Source organism: Chaetodon trifascialis, chromosome 17, assembly GCF_039877785.1.
Source record: "Chaetodon trifascialis isolate fChaTrf1 chromosome 17, fChaTrf1.hap1, whole genome shotgun sequence".
Classification (NCBI taxonomy): Eukaryota; Metazoa; Chordata; class Actinopteri; order Chaetodontiformes; family Chaetodontidae; genus Chaetodon; species Chaetodon trifascialis.
In genome coordinates, this window is record NC_092072.1 from 21,282,997 (window position 1) to 21,305,296 (window position 22,300).

The window sequence follows — 22,300 nt, forward strand, 5'->3', positions numbered from 1 at the left end:
AACCACAGTCAGCTCTGAGGAAGTTCATGCTCTCTTTTCCAAAAGGCCAGCTGCTCTTGAACTGCTCCTGACTTTGGCTTCCCTTCATTTTAGTTGAACTCTTCTGTTTTATTTTCTACACTCTCTAATAACACCCCTATCTCTCTTTGACTTCACTGTTTGACTCTGACGCTGTGTTACACAGAAAAATGATGATCTCGATGACAATGTCAGGACGTCTGTTTGCTGCTGGACCAACACTTCCGGCTAGAAGAGGCACGCGTCCAGCGGTAGCGTCAAGTTCCTGTTATTTGTTCGCTATAATCCCGGAAAGAAGACGATTGAACCCTGCAAAATAAAAGCGTCAAACCTCGATTCACGACTCAAGCCGTCGATCCCTATTGTTTACTGATATTTACCCCTCACTTGGCGGCTCTTTGGACATGGAGTTTTCAAGAACTATTAAATATTTTTGACCGAATAAATATAATGGTTTCAGACATTTTAATTTTTAAATAGTCTGAAAATTCACATTTTTCTACAATTTTCAAGCAATATTTTGAACAAACAACAAGCTGTGCTCCATCATATTTAATGTATATATTCTTGTCATTTTATTGCATTTTCTGCCTGTCTTGTAGTCATTTTATATTTTGCCTGTAAATATACTTGTAGTTACTGTTGTGCACATGGTGTTGAATACCCTTTCATTGATTGTGTTTTAAAAGCTCAGTTTTTTTTTTCTTTTTTACAGGTAACATACTATACTGTACTTGCTTTTGCTGCCTTGACACTTCAGTGTCCCTGCGTTCAACAGTAAAGCCTATCTTCTCTCGTGTTATTTTATCCTATCACTATAATATCGCCGCCTTCGTTTGACTGTGCTTTTATTTTTAAGATGATGACCGGAAGTTTACTTTCTCTTCATTGTGGGTGGTTTGACATTGGTGCGTCCAGGCGGCGGAGGCACACACACAGGCTGTGCACACACACAAAGAAAGGTATCAAATACTAAATATTTGTATTACAGCGCATCATATCGTGACAGTTTGTGTAATGTGTGTATTTTAGAGGACGGTGGGACTCCAAATGTGTCCGTGCTATCGTCAAAGGAGAATTTAGGAGCCGGTCCATCCTGTGACTGGCTGCACTGAGATCAGCTGCATGTCGACGGATATAGCTTTAAAAATGCGAGGAAAAGCTTGAAGTGAATGGCGTGTTGTCTTTGTTTTGAACGTCGTAATTCGGGTCGAACGCGTTGGAAACAGTTTGACAGCGCTGTGGCTCCACGCTGACTTCCTGAGGTGAAACTTTGATTCGGCTGGAAATTGTTGAGGTGTGTGTTGAGGCTCCTGCCGACTGCGACATCGCCCCGTCGATGAATTTGTGCCTTTCGGTCCGACCCGGTGGACTCGGTGGAGAGCGGAGGTCCGCCGTGCCGTGAGTCGCTCGGCGGTGTCGGGCAGAAGTAGGCCTTTAGCCGAACTATTTCACCAAATGATTTCCTTTGTCGCAGCCCGACAAGGCTAAAAATACCGCCTGACTGCAAACATTAGCCGAGGTCAGAATTGAGCGTTATGAAAGAGGAAAACGCTCCGCAGATAAGCGCCGTAAGTTCCTCAGTAACATCACACAGGAGCACTTCAACCTGCCGGATCCACAGAGCCCGAACAGTCCAGGCCTGGCGTTTAAACGACGGAAGCGTGTTTGGAGTCCGTGACAATAGCCTTCATATGCACTGTGCACGTATGAAGACAAGAAAAATCAAATACAATCATGAAATCTCAACTTTAAGCGCTCGCCAGCATCCGTTTCTGCTTTAGAAGACATCATGTGGGACCCTCAGGTGGACCCCCAGACAGCTGTCCGTCTCAGTAGATCTTAACCTAACGTGGTGCTCACAGGTCACTGCTGCTCAGGTACTTTCAGTGGAAAAACAGGAGTTTTTGCAGCATTATTGAACAATTTTTAGAGTGCAACCTGAAGTTTGGAGCAGACTCGTCACATGCTCCTAAAAAAGGCTCACCAGTTAAATGTTAGGTTTTTTGAATGGGGTTCAATGTGGAGTTAGGACAAATCTTATCTCTAAATCTCATTTGGGTTTGTCCCCCAGGCTCGGTATGTCGGATGAAGATTCCCGTGCCAGCACCAGCTCTTCCTCCTCTTCATCCTCAACTCACCAGCAGCAGCAGCCGCAGCAGCCGCAGGACGCAAACCCCTCAAAGAAACGAGAAAGCAAAGTCAGCATGAGCAAGACCTCCAAACTCCTCTCTACGAGTGCTAAAAGGTGAGCTGACCGACGGCGAGCCCAGGATCAGTCTGTGATGACACACTGCAGCTTTCATTCTCCCTCCTTTCAGCTTTGATCTTACTCAGTTTAAAGCTTTACAGCTGCAGTTTATCTGAGACTGGCTGCCACTTATTCTCAGGACTGATGTTCAGCCTGTTGAAGGAGCATGAATCACTTTAGCCAGCAGCTGGAGAAGATGGACATGGAAAGACCTCAGATCACTTGTCCAGAACAGGACGAGTGTCCAACGTTAAGAGTTGCTGAGTGTCCCATCTCGTGTGTGTCATGTCTGAGAGGTGTGTTTCTTTTGAGACATTTCTGTCAAAAAAAGCTTTTCAAGCTTGTAGTTTGACACAGAATAAAGGTCTTTTGCTGCATAGCAGCCTTTTCTCATGTCCATCAGGCCTCCTCTGCCTTCTCTCCCGGCTTTGAGTTTGGATTTACAGTGTGTGATCAGAGCTCAGCCTTTGATGCATGGCTTTCATTTGCTTTTGCAGAATTCAGAAGGAGTTGGCTGACATCACATTGGATCCACCGCCAAACTGCAGGTGAGTGAATGAGCGTGCTGCATCGCTTCCTGGAGAACTATTAGTGTGTCATTAGAAACATCTGGGTCAGTGACACGTGCATGTTTCAGTGGGAGTGTGCTTGTTTTGGAAATGAGGATATTTAGTCTGTTCTGAGAAATTAATGCAAGCAGTCTTTCATGTGGGCGTCTTGAATGTGAAGGTTGGAAAGCTCCTGGTGTCTTTATGCCTCAGTGTCTTTTCTGTTCGCACTTCTTAAGACTTTTCAGTGGATGATGAGCAGAGTGCCAGGCTCACCCTTCATTACCTATTTAGAAATAGTCAAGGTTATCTCTTTGTTTTGTACTGCTCTTTTCACTCCTCAGTGGGATATTACTGAGCGTTACACCTGAATACTTTATTGATACTGACTGAAATGTCTGAGGCAAATGTAAAGCACTGAAATGAGATGTAGACCATTATGTGTTATTATAATAGCAGACCTCAGGTCCAGCTGCTTGTCTTAAGAAATCTAGAGCTGAGACGTTTGGCTGCTGGAGTTCAATGAAAACATGCCTGTGGAAGGTGTCGTGGGACGTCTTGTTTGTGTCGGCGCTCACTGGAACGCCTCAGTCGATACCAGCAGTGTCTGAACAAGCTGTTGGAGGTGAACGGTGGGTTCATAATGACAGCTGTAGCTGGTGAATGTGCGCCGCTGCAGTGAATCAGTGCTCACATGCTGCGGACACACGGCCACAGAGGGTCCGGGCTGTGTCTTCTTGCTGATGGTGGGCTTGCTCTGTATTAACAGTGCAGGTGATGTCGGGTCAGGTGGTACGAGTGTGAGACAAGGGCGGCTTGTGAGTAGAATTGTCGGACTTTCCTGTTAAGCGTTGACAGGCTTTATATCGTGTGTCAGCTCACCTCCCTAAAAACTCTGAATCTGGACCTCCAGGAGTCAGAGCTGTGAGGCGTCCTGTCAGTCTGCAGTGCTAATGTTAGCTTAGCTTCAGGTAGCTCATGGCGAGGGCTCGTCAGCCTCTCATCAAACTGTTTAGCTGTTGTGAATAAAGATAGCAGCTCTTGTAAATGTTCTGATTATATGTGAATATTACTGAGCAATATTAAGTGTATGAATGATGTAATAAAGTGAGATCACTTTATTGCAGGTGAGTGTTCACCTTGTCTTGAGTGTGAGCGTGTTCAGCCCAGGCTCGCTCGCCTAGAAGACACATCTCCTGCAGAGAAACAACTTTTTTGTTTGCCAAGTTTTGTCAGCTTGACTTGGCTTTCAAACAAGCCCAGCAGGCTTCGACGCGTGTCCTGAAAATGAATTATCACCACGTGTTACACATGTTAGAGGTACTACAAGATTGCACAATGCATCTGAGACACAGGGCTGAGTGTCTGTTTGTTATGTGCGTCCGGGTTGGATGAATTGTGTTGTGTCATTGAAGTGAAGCTGTTGCAGTGTTGTGTTGACACACTCTTGCTACAATGAGGATCCAGTACAGAGGCAGGAGTTGGAGAGGGGTGTTCAGGGGAAGCCCAGAGAAAAGGACGCCTTGATGTCCCTCCTGGAGCGTCTTCTAACAGCCCAGGTATCTTGAAGCGGTGAAAGGCCTGCTGCTGAGGTGTGTGTGTGGACTGCAGGTCATGATGTGGAACTTAAAGGCACGACACTGAGCTCAAACCTGGAGTTCCACAGCCCAGACCCAAAGCAAACTTTTAGACCATGAACCCTCGCCACACCAGAGCTGTCATTCAGCACTCCTCAGTGTGAGTGACAGAGAGACATGAATCTCAACCTAAGGAACATGTGCGCTGTAAGTGTACCCCCAACCCCCCCGGGGTGTCTCAGATGAGCCCCTCACACTGAAGGCTCTGACAGCTACAGTAAAAACCATGAAAAGAGAGTCAAGACAAGTAGTTGAACAATCAGCAAGCATCTGTTCTCAATGGTGACCATGAAAAATGACCCTGCTTTTCAACATTTCCTCTAAAGCTGTTCTTTTTTTTTTTTTTGTGAACTGAAATCAAAGTCTTTCAGTGCGCAGCCACACACCTTAACATTTATTCCACTGAGGGTGTGTGTGCAAAGCTTGTGTGTCACCGTCTCAGGTGTTTGTCATTGTCCTGGAGTCAAAGCTTGACACTTGAACATATATTGGAAGTTTAGTTTAGTCAGTGTAGTCAGTGTCACCTGTAGCTCTCATTTTCATGCATCTCTGTGGTTTATTCTGAGACACCTGAGTGCAACAGATTCAGTCCTCACCTGACCGACTGAAGAAAGGAGGAAATGTCTCCAAACATGCTTGCTGCCGCCGCACCCTGACTCATTTATCTGTGTTCCTCACCGGCAGTGTGGAGAAAGGCCTCATCCCTTCGCTTTGCTTCATTCCACCTGGTGAAAACCCCTCTATTTAGCGCCATGTGCAGAAAGGGGAATTTTAGTGGATTTTGGTTCCCTTTGCTTCATTTACCTCACAATCTGCCCGTCAGGGTGTGAGTGGAGCTGGCCAGCTACGCCTTGCAGATGCTGTTTAATGGATTACACATCGATGAGTCAGTTGGTTGTCGTCTCATTTCTCTGGAGGTTGTCTCAGGCCCCGCCGCTCTTAAAATGGACACTGGCAGATGAAGAAAAGACTTATCCTGACGAGTTTCCATTATCAGCTGCAAACACTGTTTTATGAGCATTACAGGGCCGAGCCTTTCATCTGTCATTTATCAAAATCTAATTATGCTGCACGGGAAATGCCGAGCAGGCCCTCTTTTATTTTTCTACTGCCTCGTTGCCACTTAAGTGTGAACTGCAGACATCACAGCCCCCCCCCCACCCTCCCTCCCTGTTTTGCTTTTATTCTCCATGTTTTATCCCTTCTTCCTCTCGTCCAGCTTCTTTATTTATTGCTTGCTTCCTGACTCTCGCACTTAATCCTCTCCTCCTTCCACTCTGCCTTCCGTGCTCTCGCGCTGCCGCTCACAGTGTCTCCTCTTAAGATGCTGCCCTCGGGTGTCAGTCAGATTCCTGACATTCCAGGGTCGGAGCTCATGACAGCGAAGGAAAGTTAGACACTGTGTACAGTGAGCTAATTGGTGTTAAGCAGGGCTGGACAGACACGGTGGCTTAAAGACAGTTATTAATGTTTTAGCTTGAACCATTTGGAAATCACTTAATTTTTTTCTGTGTGTGTGTGTGTGTGTGTGTGTGTGTGTGTGTGTGTGTGTGTGTGTGTGTGTGTGTGTGTGTGTGTGTGTGTGTGTGTGTGTGTGTGTGTGTGTGTGTGTGTGTGTGTGTGTGTGTGTGTGTGTGTGGAGTGAGAGTCTGCCAGGCCTGGTGTGAGCCATCTGAGCTGCATGTGATCCCTCGCTGATGCTAGCAGCAGTGTCTCCACGCACACACACACACACACACACACACACACACACACACACACACACACACACACACACCTCTGCAGTGTGTTACCAGCTTGCGTGTTTGACACTACTGAGGTTTTCTCAACTGCTTCTTCATATCTATAAAAAGCCTCGTCCCTGGAGAGGAAGTGGCTGGCCTGTACGCCGTTGTTACTCTGAGCTGCTGCTGCTGCTGCTGCTGCTGCTGCTGCTGCTGCTGCTGCTGCAGAGATGGAAGTTTGAAGAAGTTTCCCCTCTGCGTGCCAGGTTTGAGGTGGGCAGCAGGGGAAGTCGATGTTTCACTGTGTGTCCCGTCGGCTGCAGGTAGAGCCAAGTATCAAACTTTAATGCTGTTTTTGGATTTGGAACACACTGAAATGTGTGCGTAGAACTAAATATATTTATGTTTGTCAAGTTTAACGTGTCGCAGTGCAGTATTATATCAGCACGAGTACGCAGAGATCTCAGAAGCTGTCCAGCTGTAGCTGTCCTGATGACTGTGACAGACATTTTTTCCTCACTTTCCCTGTAGCGCCCCCACCAGGTCAAAACATCCAGCTGGGCATGAGAGAAGTCAATTTGGCTTCTGCTGGGAAGTGTTCATGCTCACAAGAAGACAAACCATGTGGAGACTGATGAGCCTTGACTTTCCCTCTAGCGCCACCCTCAGGACAGCATTCACATTGTGGTATCATGGCTGGTGGTGGTGTTTTTTCTGTCTTTGCAGCGGGCTGCAGTGAACAGGGCAGCCACTAGATGTGGCTGATGGGGCTTTAAATTGAAATTTTCATTTGACTTGATGTCATAAACATCAATTTGATTATTTTTCTATAGCATTTTGCCTGCATTTGCATTTCTTTACATTAATATTAGAATAAGTGTCTTACTTGTCCTGATATTGATGTTATCCATTTCAGTCAGGCCTAATAATAAAATTCAGTGTGTGTGGGCTGGAATCTTTGTTTCAGTGCAGGAATACAAATGCTACCATATGATATTCAGCCTGCACTGTCCTCATAAAGCACTGAGAGAACCTTTGCAGGCTGATTGCCATTGTATTAAATTGGCGAGGTTGGGAGGGGGTGAGTGTGTGGTGCTGTCGCGTGGAGTCTCTTCAGCACTCAAGAGAAGTGGAGTCGTTATATTGCCTCAGTGAGGCAGCTTATTACCGTGTTTCTCCTTGTCATCATAATACCATCGCAGGACAGACAGTGGTGATTGAAAATGAAGCCCAGTGAGTAGCCCTGATGGTGTGTGTGTGTGTGTGTGTGTGTGTGTGTGTGTGTGTGTGTGTGTGTGTGTGTGTGTGTGTGTGTGTGTGTGTGTGTGTGTGTGTGTGTGTGTGTGTGTGTGTGTGAGTGTGTGTGACGAGATGAGACTGGCCGTGGTGGACTGAGAGTAAAGACGTCATGAAACAAAGTGTTGAGATGGAGAAACGTAAGTGATGGCAGGAGCATGCTCAGTACAGAGGGAAGAAATTTTAAGGAGCAGATGCATGTTGACCTGTTATCATCATCATCATCATCATCATCATCTGTGAGGCTTTCACACTGAGTGTCTGTGTCTGTGTTTTACTTCATGCTCTGATTTAGTCAAAACTGTGAAAGAGAAAAATTCCAAACTGTTTATTTCTCTGCAGTGATGATGTCACTACGTGGATTTGATTGGAGCAGCATCTGTGTGGGCAGGTGTTATTAAAAATGAACGACACGTCACCTCAGTGCTGCATTCAAAGAGCGAGGTTCATGCATTATTCCAATATGTTTCACCAGGTAAACACAACCTGGATCAGCTTCTTTTGCTGTCTTTTCTGTTTGGAGCAGCTTGTTAGCTGTGAAAACACAAACAAACCAGATATTTTTTGTTAATTAGTTCAACGATTCTTTTTGTATTTTTATTACTGGAGTTTGTTCAGATGGAGCTGTCAGCAGAGGCGGCCCTGCTGTCATGTTGCCAGTCGTTTGTCGTCTTTTTCGTGGTTCTTTTTGGCCAGTGGCAGACAGAGAAGCTGTCAGAGCTCCCTTTATCTCCACCATGGAACTACAAGGCAGAGGCTGGCCTGTTTCTTCCCATTCAGCGGCTCTTAATTACAGTGGGAATGATGACGACGTGGTCGTGGCATTCAACTGACCCATGTTCCTCTGTGACTTTGTGCGTCGCTCCGTGTCATGCTTTGAGGTCTGTGGCTTGCCGTGGGCTTTAGTTTTGACAGTTAGCAGCTGATCATGTAAAGCATGAAAAGGAACAACTAATGAGAATTTCAGGGTATTTCAGGGCACATTGAACCTTTAAGGTGAACATGCCGGAGCTCATTGTGGCTGCTGCAGATGAATTCTGTGGGCTGTGAACGTGTTCATCCTCTGCTGTGCCGCAGTAGTCTGTTTTGGGTAAACCGCTGTGTGCCTGTTTGAAAGGTTAAAGGCTTAGAAAAAATAAAACGGCTCAAATGTCAGCACTCTTCTTGCAGTGTGTGTGTGTGTGTGTGTGTGTGTGTGTGTGTGTGTGTGTGTGTGTGTGTGTGTGTGTGTGTGTGTGTGTGTGTGTGTGTGTGTGTGTGTGTGTGTGTGTGTGTGTGTGTGTGTGTGTGTGTGTGTGTGTGTGTGTGTGTGTGTGTGCGCGCGTGCGTGCGTGTGTACACAGAGGCTGCAGAAGAAGCCCCCCTGATGTTGAAGTGACTGACATCAGTGAGAGCATGGCGTATTACCGGCTCACACAAAGCGCTGGGTAGCCTTTGTGTGCGTCGGGGCAGGTGTGGAGCTCTCTGTGGCTCCTTTGTGAATGTGAGACGCCTCTGTTGTCAGGTGAAAGAAACCTTGGTTCGGACAATACACTGGAAAATGATACAATATCTATTCTTGGTGCGACAGCACGTCCTGACTGAGGTCTTGTGATGTGAACCAGTGCATCAGCAGGTCTGGGCTCTCCTGCAGGAATGCTGGTAACACAGTGTAAATGAACTGCGTTCCTCTCAGGGACATGTGGTATGTTTTTATACCACAGGGTGCTTCTCCTCACTTATTTTCACATCTGGATAGTGCACCGTGGCTATGCCCTCGAATATTGTGATCTGGTTTTGTGCTCTTTGTTTGACCATTGGTCAGCCTTTGCATGTCCTTTGTGGTAGTAACTGAGATTGAGCTTTTTAGTGTTTTGTATGACACAGCCTTTCCATTAATTTTCAGCATGAATTATCTTTATATATTTTAGTGGGTGAACATTTTTAAAATGTATTTTACTTCCCTTAAAAGTAATGCTACAAAGCATTACAAGATTACATTACAACCGCCAACAGCTTGACAGCTAGTGTTGTGGTGGATGCCTCCAGTTTTATTTTTGGAACCCTATCAGGGTGGGTGACCACACATCTATCCACCACGTAGCGATCTTTAGCTGCACACAGCCCCCCTTTACCCACTGCATTCACCTCCTGTGACAACAAACACAATAGTTAGATTTTGTCCCTTTCAGTGTTGAGCACTGGCAGCTAAGTGTCAGTCAGCGCAGCGCAGCATGGAGCAGGTGTAGTATATGACGGTGCACTGAGGGCTGAAGCTGTGTTCTATGGAGAAAGTATGTGATGTGTTTGATCACAGGATGCTGAACAGGGCCTCCTGTGGCCGCTTTCAAATAAATACCTTCCACAGGTGTCTCCTTGCATCGTATCAAGCTTTCATTAGATTCCTGACAGTCAAGGCTGGATTACCCAACATGCAAAGTGGGTAAGTGCTCCAAGGCCCAAAGGCTCCATGTTCAGTGAGTGGCAAATAGTTTGTTCATTTGTAGACTTGCAGATGGGTTTGGTAATGCTGGCTGTCATCTGAAACACAGCATGAAGTGAGCTGATGAAGGCCTTGAGGTGACAGCTACAGTATTTGCTGCCTGAGTAAAAATGTGGTTTGCAGACTGTTTTTATTCCAGCACTGAACTTTCATGGTGCATATTTCTAAATCACTTTGTGCTCAATCAAATGATCTCAAGCTAATTACAGACTAATACATTCATCATCACATCACATCTTTGACTGTTTTATTTGTTGTGATAAGTGACAGGTCCTTGGCCCTGCTGATGGCTGCAAGGCTTGTAGTGTGAATAGAAATTTTGGAGGTAACCCCTAAAGCAGCTGTACTCTGTAGATTTTGTGGCTTTGAGAGTGAGAGATGTGGACTTAATCGCATCTCAAGACACCATAAAGGAGAGTACTGCTCTGATCTCGTGGCCGCTCATTTTCTGCTGAACTTCACATGGCAGTGACAGTAAATGTTTTACATTCAGGCCTGCAGCCCCGCTGAGGACATGGAGATGATGTACAGCGTCTGTCCCAGCAGTGATTTGAACTGTTCGGCTGTGGGAGCTGTCTAAAGATTGGAAAAACTTGCGAAGATCTCGTTTTTTCTGGCAGTCAGCAGCTTGAAGCCTGGACTACTATCGAGGTTTAGAGTGGTGCGTTTACCTCCGCTGTGGTTACAGCATACAGAAGCCACTTAGAATTACACAGCAGTGTGCAGAGTAACTTCTTATGTGCTCACAATCGGATTCACGCTTTGAATTATTCTGGGAATTTCTGCGCCTAAATAATGAATTATTGTGTGTTCATTTAAAATCCTCACATCATTTCTTTGTCTAAATACTGCATATTGCTGTCCGCTGCATTCTCCCAGTGAAAGAACTCTTTTCTTTTTGTCTGCCAAACATGCTTTGAGAGCCTTACTTGTGTAAAAATAAAACGGCAAACTGGAAAGTGTAGTTTGGAGCGCTTCATCAGGCAGTCAATTATGTGAAAACATCTCCACCATTAAACGCTAACAGAAGCCGCTGTTGACTTAGTGCGTTGCTGCTGTTGAATCAAGGCTCTCATGGAGCGGCTGGCGTCGTCGGCTTCATCGCCACAGGCAAATAAAGTCCTGAGGATCCTTTTCTTTTTATCACGTTCCACTCTGTTGGCATAATGACTGTCTTTGGCGACGGCGCTGCATTGTTTTAATGAATTACCAATAAGATGACATGGAGTAGATTCTGACTGAAAAACATTAGAAGAATGCTCATTGTATAGACACTTCAGTCATTTAGCAGAGGTTGGGTGAGTTAGCGATAGCAGAGTAAGCGTCAGTGCATGGAAGATAAAAGGTCGAAGGTGAAGGTAGTCTGTGAACCAGTGCTGTGATTTCAAACCTTTATCAGCCAGTGGAGGCTGCACTGGAAGTGAGGCGGCAGAAGAAGAAAGTGCAATGTTGACATCTGTCTTAATATTTCGGGAGGCAGACCAGGAAGGAGCCCAAGCATGCAGACTGAGGACTGTTAAAGCTGTGTGAGGGCGAGCTTGAGGCTGGAGACTCTGACTCCAGGTGACTCGGACTCGTCCGCTGTGAAACAGACTCAAGTTTCCTGAGACCACAAAAAGCTGAGTAAGTTAAAGCGTGACCCATAAATATTCACAAATGCTAAGTTTGGGTATTTTTCCTTTTGGAGCTTTGCCAAACTGTCATGAATAATTAACCACATAACCAGGTTGCACGCAACGTCTCCATAATGCACACGTTGAGCTGCAGCTGCTGGCACCAGAAAAAAATGAAGAATTTGGCCTTTGATTAAAAACAGTCTTTAGAGGAGCAGCTCCGTGTTTCCTCACATCAAGCATGTGGCCTGTTTGCCTCCCTGCTGCTGTGATCATCATGTTTTGTTAAATATTTAAGACTGATATTAGTATATTTTCAGTAATTGTGTTAATTATTCCAAATAGGTTATTTTCGTGCCATCCGCCCTGCTTTAAACAAGGTGGATGCAGCCTGTGAACACACAGGCAGAGCAGCGTGCACACTCCTCGGTGTGGCCGTTAACTGTTAATGCTGACGTTGAAGCTTGTTAAGTTGAATCTGTGCATCCAGCCAATTACGATTCACATGGACTTTGTCCATCATGACACGAGCCTGTGTGTCCCTCCAGAGTCAGAGTCTGATGTTTCTGTCTTTATTAAATCCTAGAAATATGATTCTTTTGACATTTGAACTTTGAGTTTGGCTCCTTAGTTCTGCTGAATTAAAATTTTAATTGATCTAGTACTGGACTTGTCTGCCACTGGGTACAATCTGCTTTTTCTCTGCTCATGTTTTCTTCTGCCTCCACCTCCACCCAGACTCCAACCCCTGCTGTAGTGACTTGTTTGTGCAAAGCAGCACTCAAACTGTATTACTCCATATAGAATCCTGACAGTCTGACTCCACCTCTTAGTGAACGTGCTTCTTTCTGATGCTTTCCTCACTCACATTTGGAAACATCAGCGTGTCCTGTGGTGGTCGTAGTTGTTTGGCTCTGAGGAAAACAGAAAGTGATCCGTTGGAAACAGCTGGAACACCTGGAGACACGAAGGTTTGAAAAGTTCACTCTTTCTACTTTGAAATGAAGTTTAGGTTAAATTCATTCATTCAACAACTACTGACAAGAGCTGCTTGTTAAACCTGACCTCCAGTAATGCTCTTTTTTTCACCAGTAGCAGTTTCCCTAATCCCTAATTCTTTCTAACATGTCGTACAGCCCTGACCCCAGAACAGATGGGACGCTGTGTGAAACAAATAAAACAGAATGTGAGAATTTACTCATCCTTTTTGACGTATAAAGAAAATTATAACTACAATATATTTAATGTTTTACTCATCAGCTTCATTGATTTTCGTAAATATCTGCTCATTCTGAAATCGATGCAAAAACATTTCAAAGACTGGAAAGTTATGGAACGCTCCAAAAACACCTGTTTGGAACATTCCACAGGCAAACAGGTTCACTGGTAACAGGTGATAGTATCATGATTGGCTATGAAAGGGGCATCCTGGAAAGGCTCAGTCGTTCACAAGCGAGGATGGAGCGAGTTCAACCCTTTGTGAACACGTGATTGCGTAAAGGATGTTGCTACATGGGCTCAGGAACACTTTGTGAAACTGTTGTTGATTGCACTCTGTTGTTATTTATGTTTTACACAGTGCCCCCACTGTTCTGGAATCGAGGTTGTGTTTTTAGGTTTTTATGTGAATGAATTGTCTGTTTGTCCTTCTGAATGTGACGCATGAAGCGTTTGGAATTGATAATCATCATAGCTTCAGCTGAATGTTTTGCGTTCAATGACTTTAACCAAAGCAGAGATGTGGAGCACTTGGTTCTGTGTTGTGTGTGTTCTCATTGATCTGCTTGACTCATACAGATGCTGTGATTCATTACATTATTTCCAGTTTTGTCTCAAAGACTTGAGTTGGACTTGGTCCAAGAGACCTAAAAACAGCTCAGAGTCAGAGCTCAGAGGAGTTGCTGCTGAAGGAAGAGGTTTTTTATTGAAAGTCTCTACTTAGAAATGAAAATCATTGTCCCACAGTCACATAATTGAAATGTTGAGGTTAAGTCAGGCGATTAAAGATATTTTCATCTGTGTGGTTTTGTAACATCCAACTGTTAATCTAGAGTAAATGTTTCCTGTGTGCTGACAGCGCTGGTCCTAAAGGAGACAACATCTATGAGTGGAGGTCGACCATCCTGGGCCCTCCAGGCTCCGTGTACGAGGGAGGAGTGTTTTTCCTGGACATCGCCTTCACACCAGACTACCCCTTCAAGCCACCCAAGGTGAATTCTGCATGGTTGTTAGCAGCCAGCAAAGCCTGTTCTGTAAATCATGGCACAGATAGCTGTGTTTACAGGGGTTATCGTTTTCATATCTTCCACTAGAGGGCACCCTTGCACTTTGGAATGCAGCTAAGTGAAATCAGGAGCTCATACTTCAAGCTGAATTCCCTGGGCCTCTGTAATACGTGTGATCACCGACAAATGTCAAATTTTCCTTAAACCCCAAAACGTAGACACCTCAAATCATATGACCTGATTGCTTTAATGTACAAACTGTGAGGCAATCATTCATTAGAGTTCCCATTGTTTAGATTGACCAGATGCTGCATAACAGACGGAAAACACAGAGCACAGCAAGACGAGTGATGCTTAACAAGACGAGAGTCACTATAAAATTGTTCTTTTTTACGTGGAGTTTAGCACATAAGAGAAGAGAAAATGGAGGAAAACGTTGCTGAATACACACTCCTCTTTTCTGTGTGTGTCCAGGTGACGTTCCGTACGAGGATCTACCACTGCAACATCAACAGTCAGGGGGTGATCTGTCTGGACATCCTGAAGGACAACTGGAGTCCTGCCCTCACCATCTCCAAGGTCCTACTGTCCATCTGCTCTCTGCTCACTGACTGCAACCCTGGTGAGACACACACATGCACACACACGCATGCACTCCACAATAATAAATAATACAGTCAGCTCTACAATTTGGTGGCACCAAATCCTGATCTCACCTGGGGCGCCACAGTGGCTGGAGTGACAGCACCGTCAGCAGGCTGGCAGCAGAGACGCCCTGTGGTGTGCTGGGATATTTTAACTGAACTGTAAGCAGGGTGCAAACTTTAACTTTCTCTGAGTGTTTTTGATGTTTCATAAGTGTAACAGGTAAAACATAGACTCGTGTAGGCTGATAAACTGTAGGAATACAGTGTGGTGAAACAAACAGTCAAGTCTTTGTCTTTAAACAGCCACATCTGATTTGACTGGCAAAATTCAGAGTGCGTCCAGCTCGAGTCACATCATCACGACATATTCTACAAGACACATCCAAATAGACAGAACAGTGGTTTATTTCTGTGGTTTCAACATGGTGTGATGCAGGATGCATACAGCATCACTGGATGAGTGACGGGTGATTCGTGGTCAGGCCGGGCCTCAGAGCGACCGGCCCACAGGGATCTCTCCCTCGACTTTATCTGGATGATTCAGTCCTTTGTTCAGTGCTCCTTGTGTTTACCTGCCACTGTGGCTGGGAGGCTGATCAAATCCACCCAACACTTCACCACTTCACCATTCACCCACTCTAGTTCTGCCAGTATGAAATATGTTTATTCTGTCATTTCTACAAATGTTTACTTGAAATAATAAAATAATGACTGCATAATATGGGTTTGCGGCTCATCTCATATGTTGAAAGTAACTCAGTATTTTTCCTTCAAGTCTTATCTGCAGTAACTCTCCTTTGACCTTGGATTTCAAAGGACAGAGCATTAAACTCTCATAGGCAGCTGTACATTAATTACAGGACTCCTCTTAAAGCATTTCAAGATTCACTTCATTAAATCTACTCCTGACTCGCTTATATCTCAGAGCTTTCTAGTCTTATATCTCCAGCCTGTTATGTGTTCACACTGCCTGAACTAAAGCCTTAGTGAGTATATATTTATTAAGATTTACTGCACCATTGTGGCTCTTTAAGTCATCCTCTTATTTCAGCTGAAGGTTCCTTTTAACTTTACAGTAACTCTATAATTATGCAGTTACTATTGCAGGTATTTGATAGATGAAACCATAATGAGGCCTCAGCAGTGATTATATAAATATGACAGGGATTTTTGCCATAATGTTAATACAGAGGGAGATATCCCTTCACTATGTTTTAGTAGGCCATTGTGGAATATAATAAAGATAATTAAAAAAATAAATGAGTGGAACTAGTTTTATGGCACTGTGGGATTTTTTTCTCCAGTTTGGTGAATGACCTTTCATTTTTTATGTATTTGTAGTTCGAGGTAATTTGATTAAAATCAGCATTATTTAGAAACATGGACCCGCAGTATGAACTGTCATTCAGATTTCAGCCCTTCATTTTTGTAATGATGGGCCTTGTTGCAGTTGCCTGCTTGGCTGATTGGTAATCCAGCTTTGATGAAGTGCATTTAAGTCTGTATATATGAATGTTACAATTGGCCCGTATTAGCAAACATTTCAAAGAACAGTTTTAAGAACCACTGTCTTAACTAATTTAAACCGGAATTAAATACATTTAGATATATATTTTTCTGAACTAAAATGAAAAATGGGTTAAAAATGTATTCAAGTATTTAAAGGTTCCATATACAACATTTAAAACCACTAGATGGCACTCTAGAGCACCAGTAAGCCAAAAAGAAAGGCCGCATTGGCCACACCTCTCCCCCAACCAGAAGCAGCTGGGTCACCAGCTCACCAGACTCCGTTTAGAGAATCAGTACTTTTACCTCACAGATCATCATAAAACAGTCTTTAAAACTTGACACAAAATAAAACTCACCAAAACCTTCTTGGTTCATCTTTCCACTGTTCCAACAATCACCAGCTCTGGTTTGGTTGGATTAATTCTCCAAGTTAGATGTGAAGAGATTCTGGTGCTACATGCTGCTTTTCACACTGTTCATGAGGAATGTATCCAGCACGATAAGTAGGTATTTTGTTGATATGCCAAATGACTTAAATCCATGTAGCTTACACGAGCTACCTCAAACATGAAGCATAAGTAAAGTATGCATCACGTTGCAGCAGTTTGATGGTTTCAGTTGAATGTGAACACTGCAGCTCGATGCTTTGAGCTGCACTCTCACAGAGCTGTGTGGGAGAACAAGCCTGCAGAGGAACTGATGAGATGTTGTGTTTATCTGTTCTCAGCTGACCCTCTGGTCGGAAGCATCGCCACACAGTACACAACAAACAGACCTGAACACGACAGGATAGCCAAACAGTGGACCAAACGCTACGCCACATAATCACCAGAGGAGCTGCTGGTTGGACGACTTGGGGATGTGGGGGCGTCGACTCGGGAGGCGGGGCAGGTAGAGGGGCGGGTGGATTTTTATCTTGGAATTGAAGTCTTAACTCCTGACATTTTGTTGTTTATTGTATTTTTTAAGTTATCTGCGGCCCAACTATAATCACATCTGGCAATAATGCATTTAGTGTTTTCTCTTTGAATTCTTAGCTTGTGCTTGAAGATGGACATTAATACTAAACTGCTAGAAGAGATGTGTCACAGCATGATTCCCAGTCAAATAATCAGTGTAAATTCTCACATGTATAAGTTCCAGTTGGTGTTTGCTTCCCTCTCCAAACTCCTGCTCTTTGAAAAGGTGTTTGACACATGTAGACATGTTTAGATATGGATGGATATTGGTTGTGATTTGTGTTCTGTGCTGATAAAAAGCTGTTCTTTTTCTCCCTTAAGAATTAAACATGACCAACTGAAGCGTCTGACTTTGTTCGCTCATTTGTATCATCACACACGTGATCGTCTGCAGGAAAACCCACCGGAACAAGCTTTTCACAAGATTTCATATGAAGAAGCTACATTTTATTCAGTGCATCTTCAGACAGAGTTACAGAGCAGAGAATAATTTAGGGTTAGCATGAACACAGAGTCTCACACTCTGTTCTACTAGCAGCACATGAAATGTTATTACTTTGACACATTAAGGACACAGAAAACAGCACAGATCATCATTCACATTGTTTCACAATTTTCAAAAGTCAAGGAATGTGGCTCATTAAAAGTGACAAAAATAAATTAGTTAAAAAATAAATATTTCTTCTCAACACTGACATTTCTACTGTTAAAAGACATACACAGCTTTAACGAGTAGCCCTATTGGATTATACAGGCTGGACGACACAGGAGTGCAACTAACGCCAGACAGAGAATCTTACACACGACTAAAGGCAGTACCAGGAGTATTATTGCTGCCAGGCCATGGTAAATACATGAGATGGACTGGACGAAGGCTAGCTGAGTCCTGCCAGAGGACAAGGATTCATGCTGCATTCACATCAGATGGGAAATAACATTGGTACAAGATTCTGTTTGAAAACAGAGTTTACAGGACAGTTTCAAATGTCTCAAGTCTGTTTTAGTGCAATTATCACATGCCTGTGTGCAGACTGGAAGAGTCACAGGCTGCTATGGTCATTCACTGTGTCCGCACCAGCCGCGGTGAGCTCCCTTCTAGCACAAATCACATTTTCTGTTGGTGCAAAAACACATTCAAAAGCTAATAACAGGCTTCAATAGTATGAATCAGACAAACGAAGCGGACTGCAGATTCCTCTTTCATTGGAGAAGCTCTAGATTACAATGGCTCTAGACTGAGAAGAAGAAGAATGATTACAGCAACTAATAACTCTTTAAATGAGACTCTTCATGATAGAGTTGGAAAAAATCTGAGCTGTCATTTTACATTGCAATGCCAAACACATTTCAATTGAAGAGGACAGTAAACAAAACATGATTTCACAATTCGCACGTGTCAATCCATCCGATGTGTGTTTGGGTTGAGTCAAATCTTTGGTACTAAAGTGCTCGTCCATGCAGAGATGCACTGAAGAAGAAAAAAAGACTGGCTTCACACTGAAGTGTCAAACACACTGTACAGAAAACAGATGTTCCAGGTGTGGATTCGGTTCGTGCACTCATGTTTGGTTTGCTGTGAATGATGAACTACAACATGCATCCTCATTGGAAGAGTTAACACTTTGGGAAATATGCTTATTTGCTTTCTTTCTGTAAGCGAGATGAGAAGATCAACATGAGAAATACAAAAATGAACACTTGTAATTTGAGGGGAGGCGCCTGTTGGACCCTTATCTTGATGAATAGTTCATCCATCATAGCTCACATTTATGTATTGGTTGCACTGAAGGCATTGCATTTACCAAACCTGGCAACCTCACTGCGAGGACAACGCCTCAGGAAGCTGCAAACAGTCACTGCACCATCACTTCAGTCCTTTTGAAACCATTTATTTTTTATTTTGAGTAAAGAACAGCGGGGAGCAGCTTCCCAGCATCTTGTCATCACAGTGGGGTTGCCAGGTCTGGTCTCATTATGTCCGTACAGAGAACAACTGTGGAACCTGTGCTCACTGATTGGCACCTGCAGCCTACAAACTAGTTATTTGTACTCCCAGCGTGTTACCACCCCTAAAATGTTTTTTACATTCCTGTTTGTGTATGCATTAAACAAACAGCTTTCGGGGTGTTGTTTGGCATAAATTGCCCCTTCTGATCGTGCCAGGCTGCTTCCCCTGCTGACACTCTTTATGCTAATCTAGGCTAACCACATTCTCACCCCAGCTCAGTACTAAACAGAGAGACTGACTGATTATCATCTCACTCTCAGAACAACAGCAAATTTGCCTATTTCCCAAAATATGGAACAAGTCCACTAAAACTATGTTACCACTATAACTGTATATTTACCCAGAAGCAACCAAAGCCATGCTGCTAAGCTAAAGGCCCGTCCACGTTGTCCTGCTGGTTAGTTCCATGTGAGGTGAATGCAGCCTGCTGACAGGAGCAGAGAGGAGTGAGGGGATGTTCTGTGTCAGATGTCGTTGGACGGGGTGCCTTTGCTCTTGCGCCCTGGCAGAGGGAAGGCAGACTTGCTCTGAGGCTGTGTGAGGCGGCTGGTCAGCTGGGTGAAGGGTTCGATGAGGGAGTTGCGTTCGGTGACGCTCACCTCCCACAACTTCACCTTCTCGCCTCGTGCCCACTGCTGCGCCGCCTCCTGGTCCACCTGACGACGCTCCCGCAGGTCAGTCTTGTTCCCCAACACGATGACAGTCACCTGAGAAAAGGACAGACACACACCAAATCAATTCAAGATTGAAGACACCACACAGTGCACTGTGCGCTGTTTACAAGAAGGGGATGAGCAGACTCTACTTCCTGAGGAGGCTCAGATCATTCAACATGTGCAGCGAGATGTTCTTCAGGTCTGTTAGTGTCAGTGCACTCTTCTTTGCTGCAGTGTGCTGGGGGAGCAGCATCGGAGCCAGCGACACCAACAGACTGAACAATCTGATCAGGAAGGCACGGCTCCATTATTGGCTGAAAACTGGAGACTTTTGAGGAGGACACTGGAGAGACTGTTATCCATTATGGACAACCCTGAACATCCTCTTCACCACCTCGTGGACAGACAGCGGAGCTCCTTCTCCAATAGACTGCTCCAGCTCCGCTGTCACAAGGACCGCTTCAGGAAATCAATTAGCAATTACTGTTACTCTTGTTTATATGTTATATTTTTAAACAATTGCTATTATTCTATGTTTATGTACTTAGTTATATTTTAAGAATTGCTCTCACCCTTATTCTTCTTTGTTGTATATATTTTGGGTTTGTCTGTATGTTTAAACTGCTACAGCAACGGAATAATTTCCCAAATTGGGATCAATAAAGTCTAAGTATGGGACACAAAAATACATTAGTGATTCACATTTAATACTGTCTTACTTTTCACACAGTACATCATCAGCATGGGCTGAAAACCCTGTAATGAATCGATCACCACCTTCTAACAGAGCACTACTCAGAAAATGTCCATATGTAGTGTAAGTATATGATAACTGGCTATTAAGCAGTTGTGTTGATAGGTTTTCTGCCTCTCTGCTGCACACCCCCCCCCAGATTGTGGGGGCCTCCATGCAAAGGCAGCTGACCCATATGAATAAAATTTAAATGATATCTTCTTGAGCTGGGAACCTGTGCCATCTCCTATCTTAACTTAGTGTTTCACTTCCCTAATTCGTCATTCAAATTCTATTTTTTCACACCTTTCATAACCACAGGGTTAGCGCTGAACTGGACATGTTGAATGTCTTAAATGGCGTTGTGTGGTGTGGATGTTTGCCAATATAAAAGGCAGCAGTGCGTTTTGGAACGTTCTCTGCACAGAGGAGAGAACAGCACGTATGAATGGTGCTTAAAGCAAACTTTGATCCAGCCACACCTCTTTTTTATCTCTGGACTTGTCTATTTCCTTCTTCAGAACGTCCACCCTCTTGAAAGACTCCAAGCTGTCGACGCTGTACACGAGCACGAAGCCGTCTGCCACTGAGTAGTAGTGTTTGGGGAGGTCCTGTCCATCGTGGAGACCTTTGGTATCATAAAGCCTCAGCTGTTCCTTCACACCGCGGTCAGTTTCCACTGAGGCCACATACACATCCTCCTGGGTCTCATTGGACTCAGAGCCTGGAAAACATAAGGTGCACCTAAAGGCCAGCCAATCAAACAGTCAATCACACAGAATAAATACAATAAAACTATCTGACACACACATTGAAGTAAACGCAGTGGTTAGCAGGTAGGTCTGCAGCTTGGATTTGAAAGTAGTCAGGATTGTCTCACAGACAGCAATATTTGCTCTCAGAGAACGGATATTGAGGCTGAAGTTCAATCAGTTTTCAGCGCAAAGCAGAACCATGAGACAGACTTTATGTTACTCACCCACACAGTGATTTCCGTACAGCAGCTGCTCCAGTATGGCAGTTTTTCCAACTGCTGCCTGGCCACACACCACAACTTTACAGCCTTTTCCCATTTCGAGCCTACAATGTATAAACACAAAACGTCAGACTGAATAAAGTCTCACCTGGCATATGTTTGACATCCTGTAGCAACAGTAAAAAAGACAGGAGCTCCTCTAAAAGCGCTCCACACAACTCTGATTCTCAGTTATCCTCATCCTCGCGAGAGCTGTTTGCTGTTTAGCCTAGCTAGCTAACAGGCTAGCCGTAACAACTAGTTCTGCATCATGGAGGTAAGCTGGTGACAGTCCAGCTGGGAACCACTGTTTGGTAATTACTGGTACATTCGGATAAAGTTCCTTACTTGAATCAGGAGGATATTTCGCTTTCTATCAAGTCTTTAAAAGGAGCATCACAACCAGGGCATCCATCCTGCTCCACCAGCTCTGACACGGCTTAGTGTATCAGTGCGCATGCGCGTCGGCGAAGTTCACAAACACCAGCGCTATTTAACAGTACAATAATAATAATCAATATAGTAATGTTATATTGCAACTATAAGAATCAAATTATTTAAATAATACACATCTTAATTAATTAATAGTATTCAACGGCACTGACAAACACCAACGGTTTCTAATTATCGCATGCTCTATTTAATACAGAATATTGCATAACAGCTGTGACATAATATTTACATGTGCTGTGCATATTGTTAATTATGTTGATACTTACTATCATTGTTGATAGCTTAATTGTAGATGGGATAGTTTTTACACAATAGAACAACGGTGGGTCAGTCAGTGAGATGTGACAGTGAAAGCAGGTGAACAACTATGTGCAAGTAATAACTGTGCAAGTGTCATTCATCCATTCATGAAATGCCTGCTCTACAAGAGCTTCAATTGAACTTATTTTGTCTCGATAATTTGTGATTACATTAGTATGAAATGACTTTTAATAGAAAATGAAGTGAAATTGGGAAGAGAGAG

At 44.1% G+C, this 22,300-nt stretch overlaps 2 protein-coding genes across 3 annotated transcripts; one reads left to right on the plus strand and one right to left on the minus strand.

Moving 5' to 3' along the window:
- Nucleotides 1-900: 900 nt before the first annotated feature.
- On the plus strand, nt 901-17,259 carry ube2e1 (ubiquitin-conjugating enzyme E2E 1). Of its 2 annotated transcripts, none has more exons than XM_070983991.1 (6): nt 901-980; nt 2,093-2,266; nt 2,767-2,817; nt 13,647-13,779; nt 14,269-14,416; nt 16,681-17,259. In XM_070983991.1, exons 2-6 carry the CDS (start codon nt 2,100-2,102, stop codon nt 16,776-16,778), a joined length of 597 nt encoding a protein of 198 aa, XP_070840092.1. In that variant the 5' UTR covers nt 901-980; nt 2,093-2,099; the 3' UTR covers nt 16,779-17,259. The 2 variants fall into 2 exon arrangements, with proteins under 2 accessions (XP_070840092.1, XP_070840093.1); XM_070983992.1 differs by lacking the exon at nt 901-980 and adding an exon at nt 1,013-1,283.
- Nucleotides 17,252-21,786, minus strand: nkiras1 (NFKB inhibitor interacting Ras-like 1). Its single transcript, XM_070983994.1, has 4 exons — nt 21,673-21,786; nt 21,289-21,389; nt 20,792-21,033; nt 17,252-19,627 (listed from the first exon to the last, which is right to left on the minus strand). The coding sequence occupies exons 2-4, from the start codon at nt 21,380-21,382 to the stop codon at nt 19,385-19,387; spliced, it is 579 nt and encodes a 192-aa protein (XP_070840095.1). The 5' UTR covers nt 21,383-21,389; nt 21,673-21,786; the 3' UTR covers nt 17,252-19,384.
- Nucleotides 21,787-22,300: the final 514 nt, after the last annotated feature.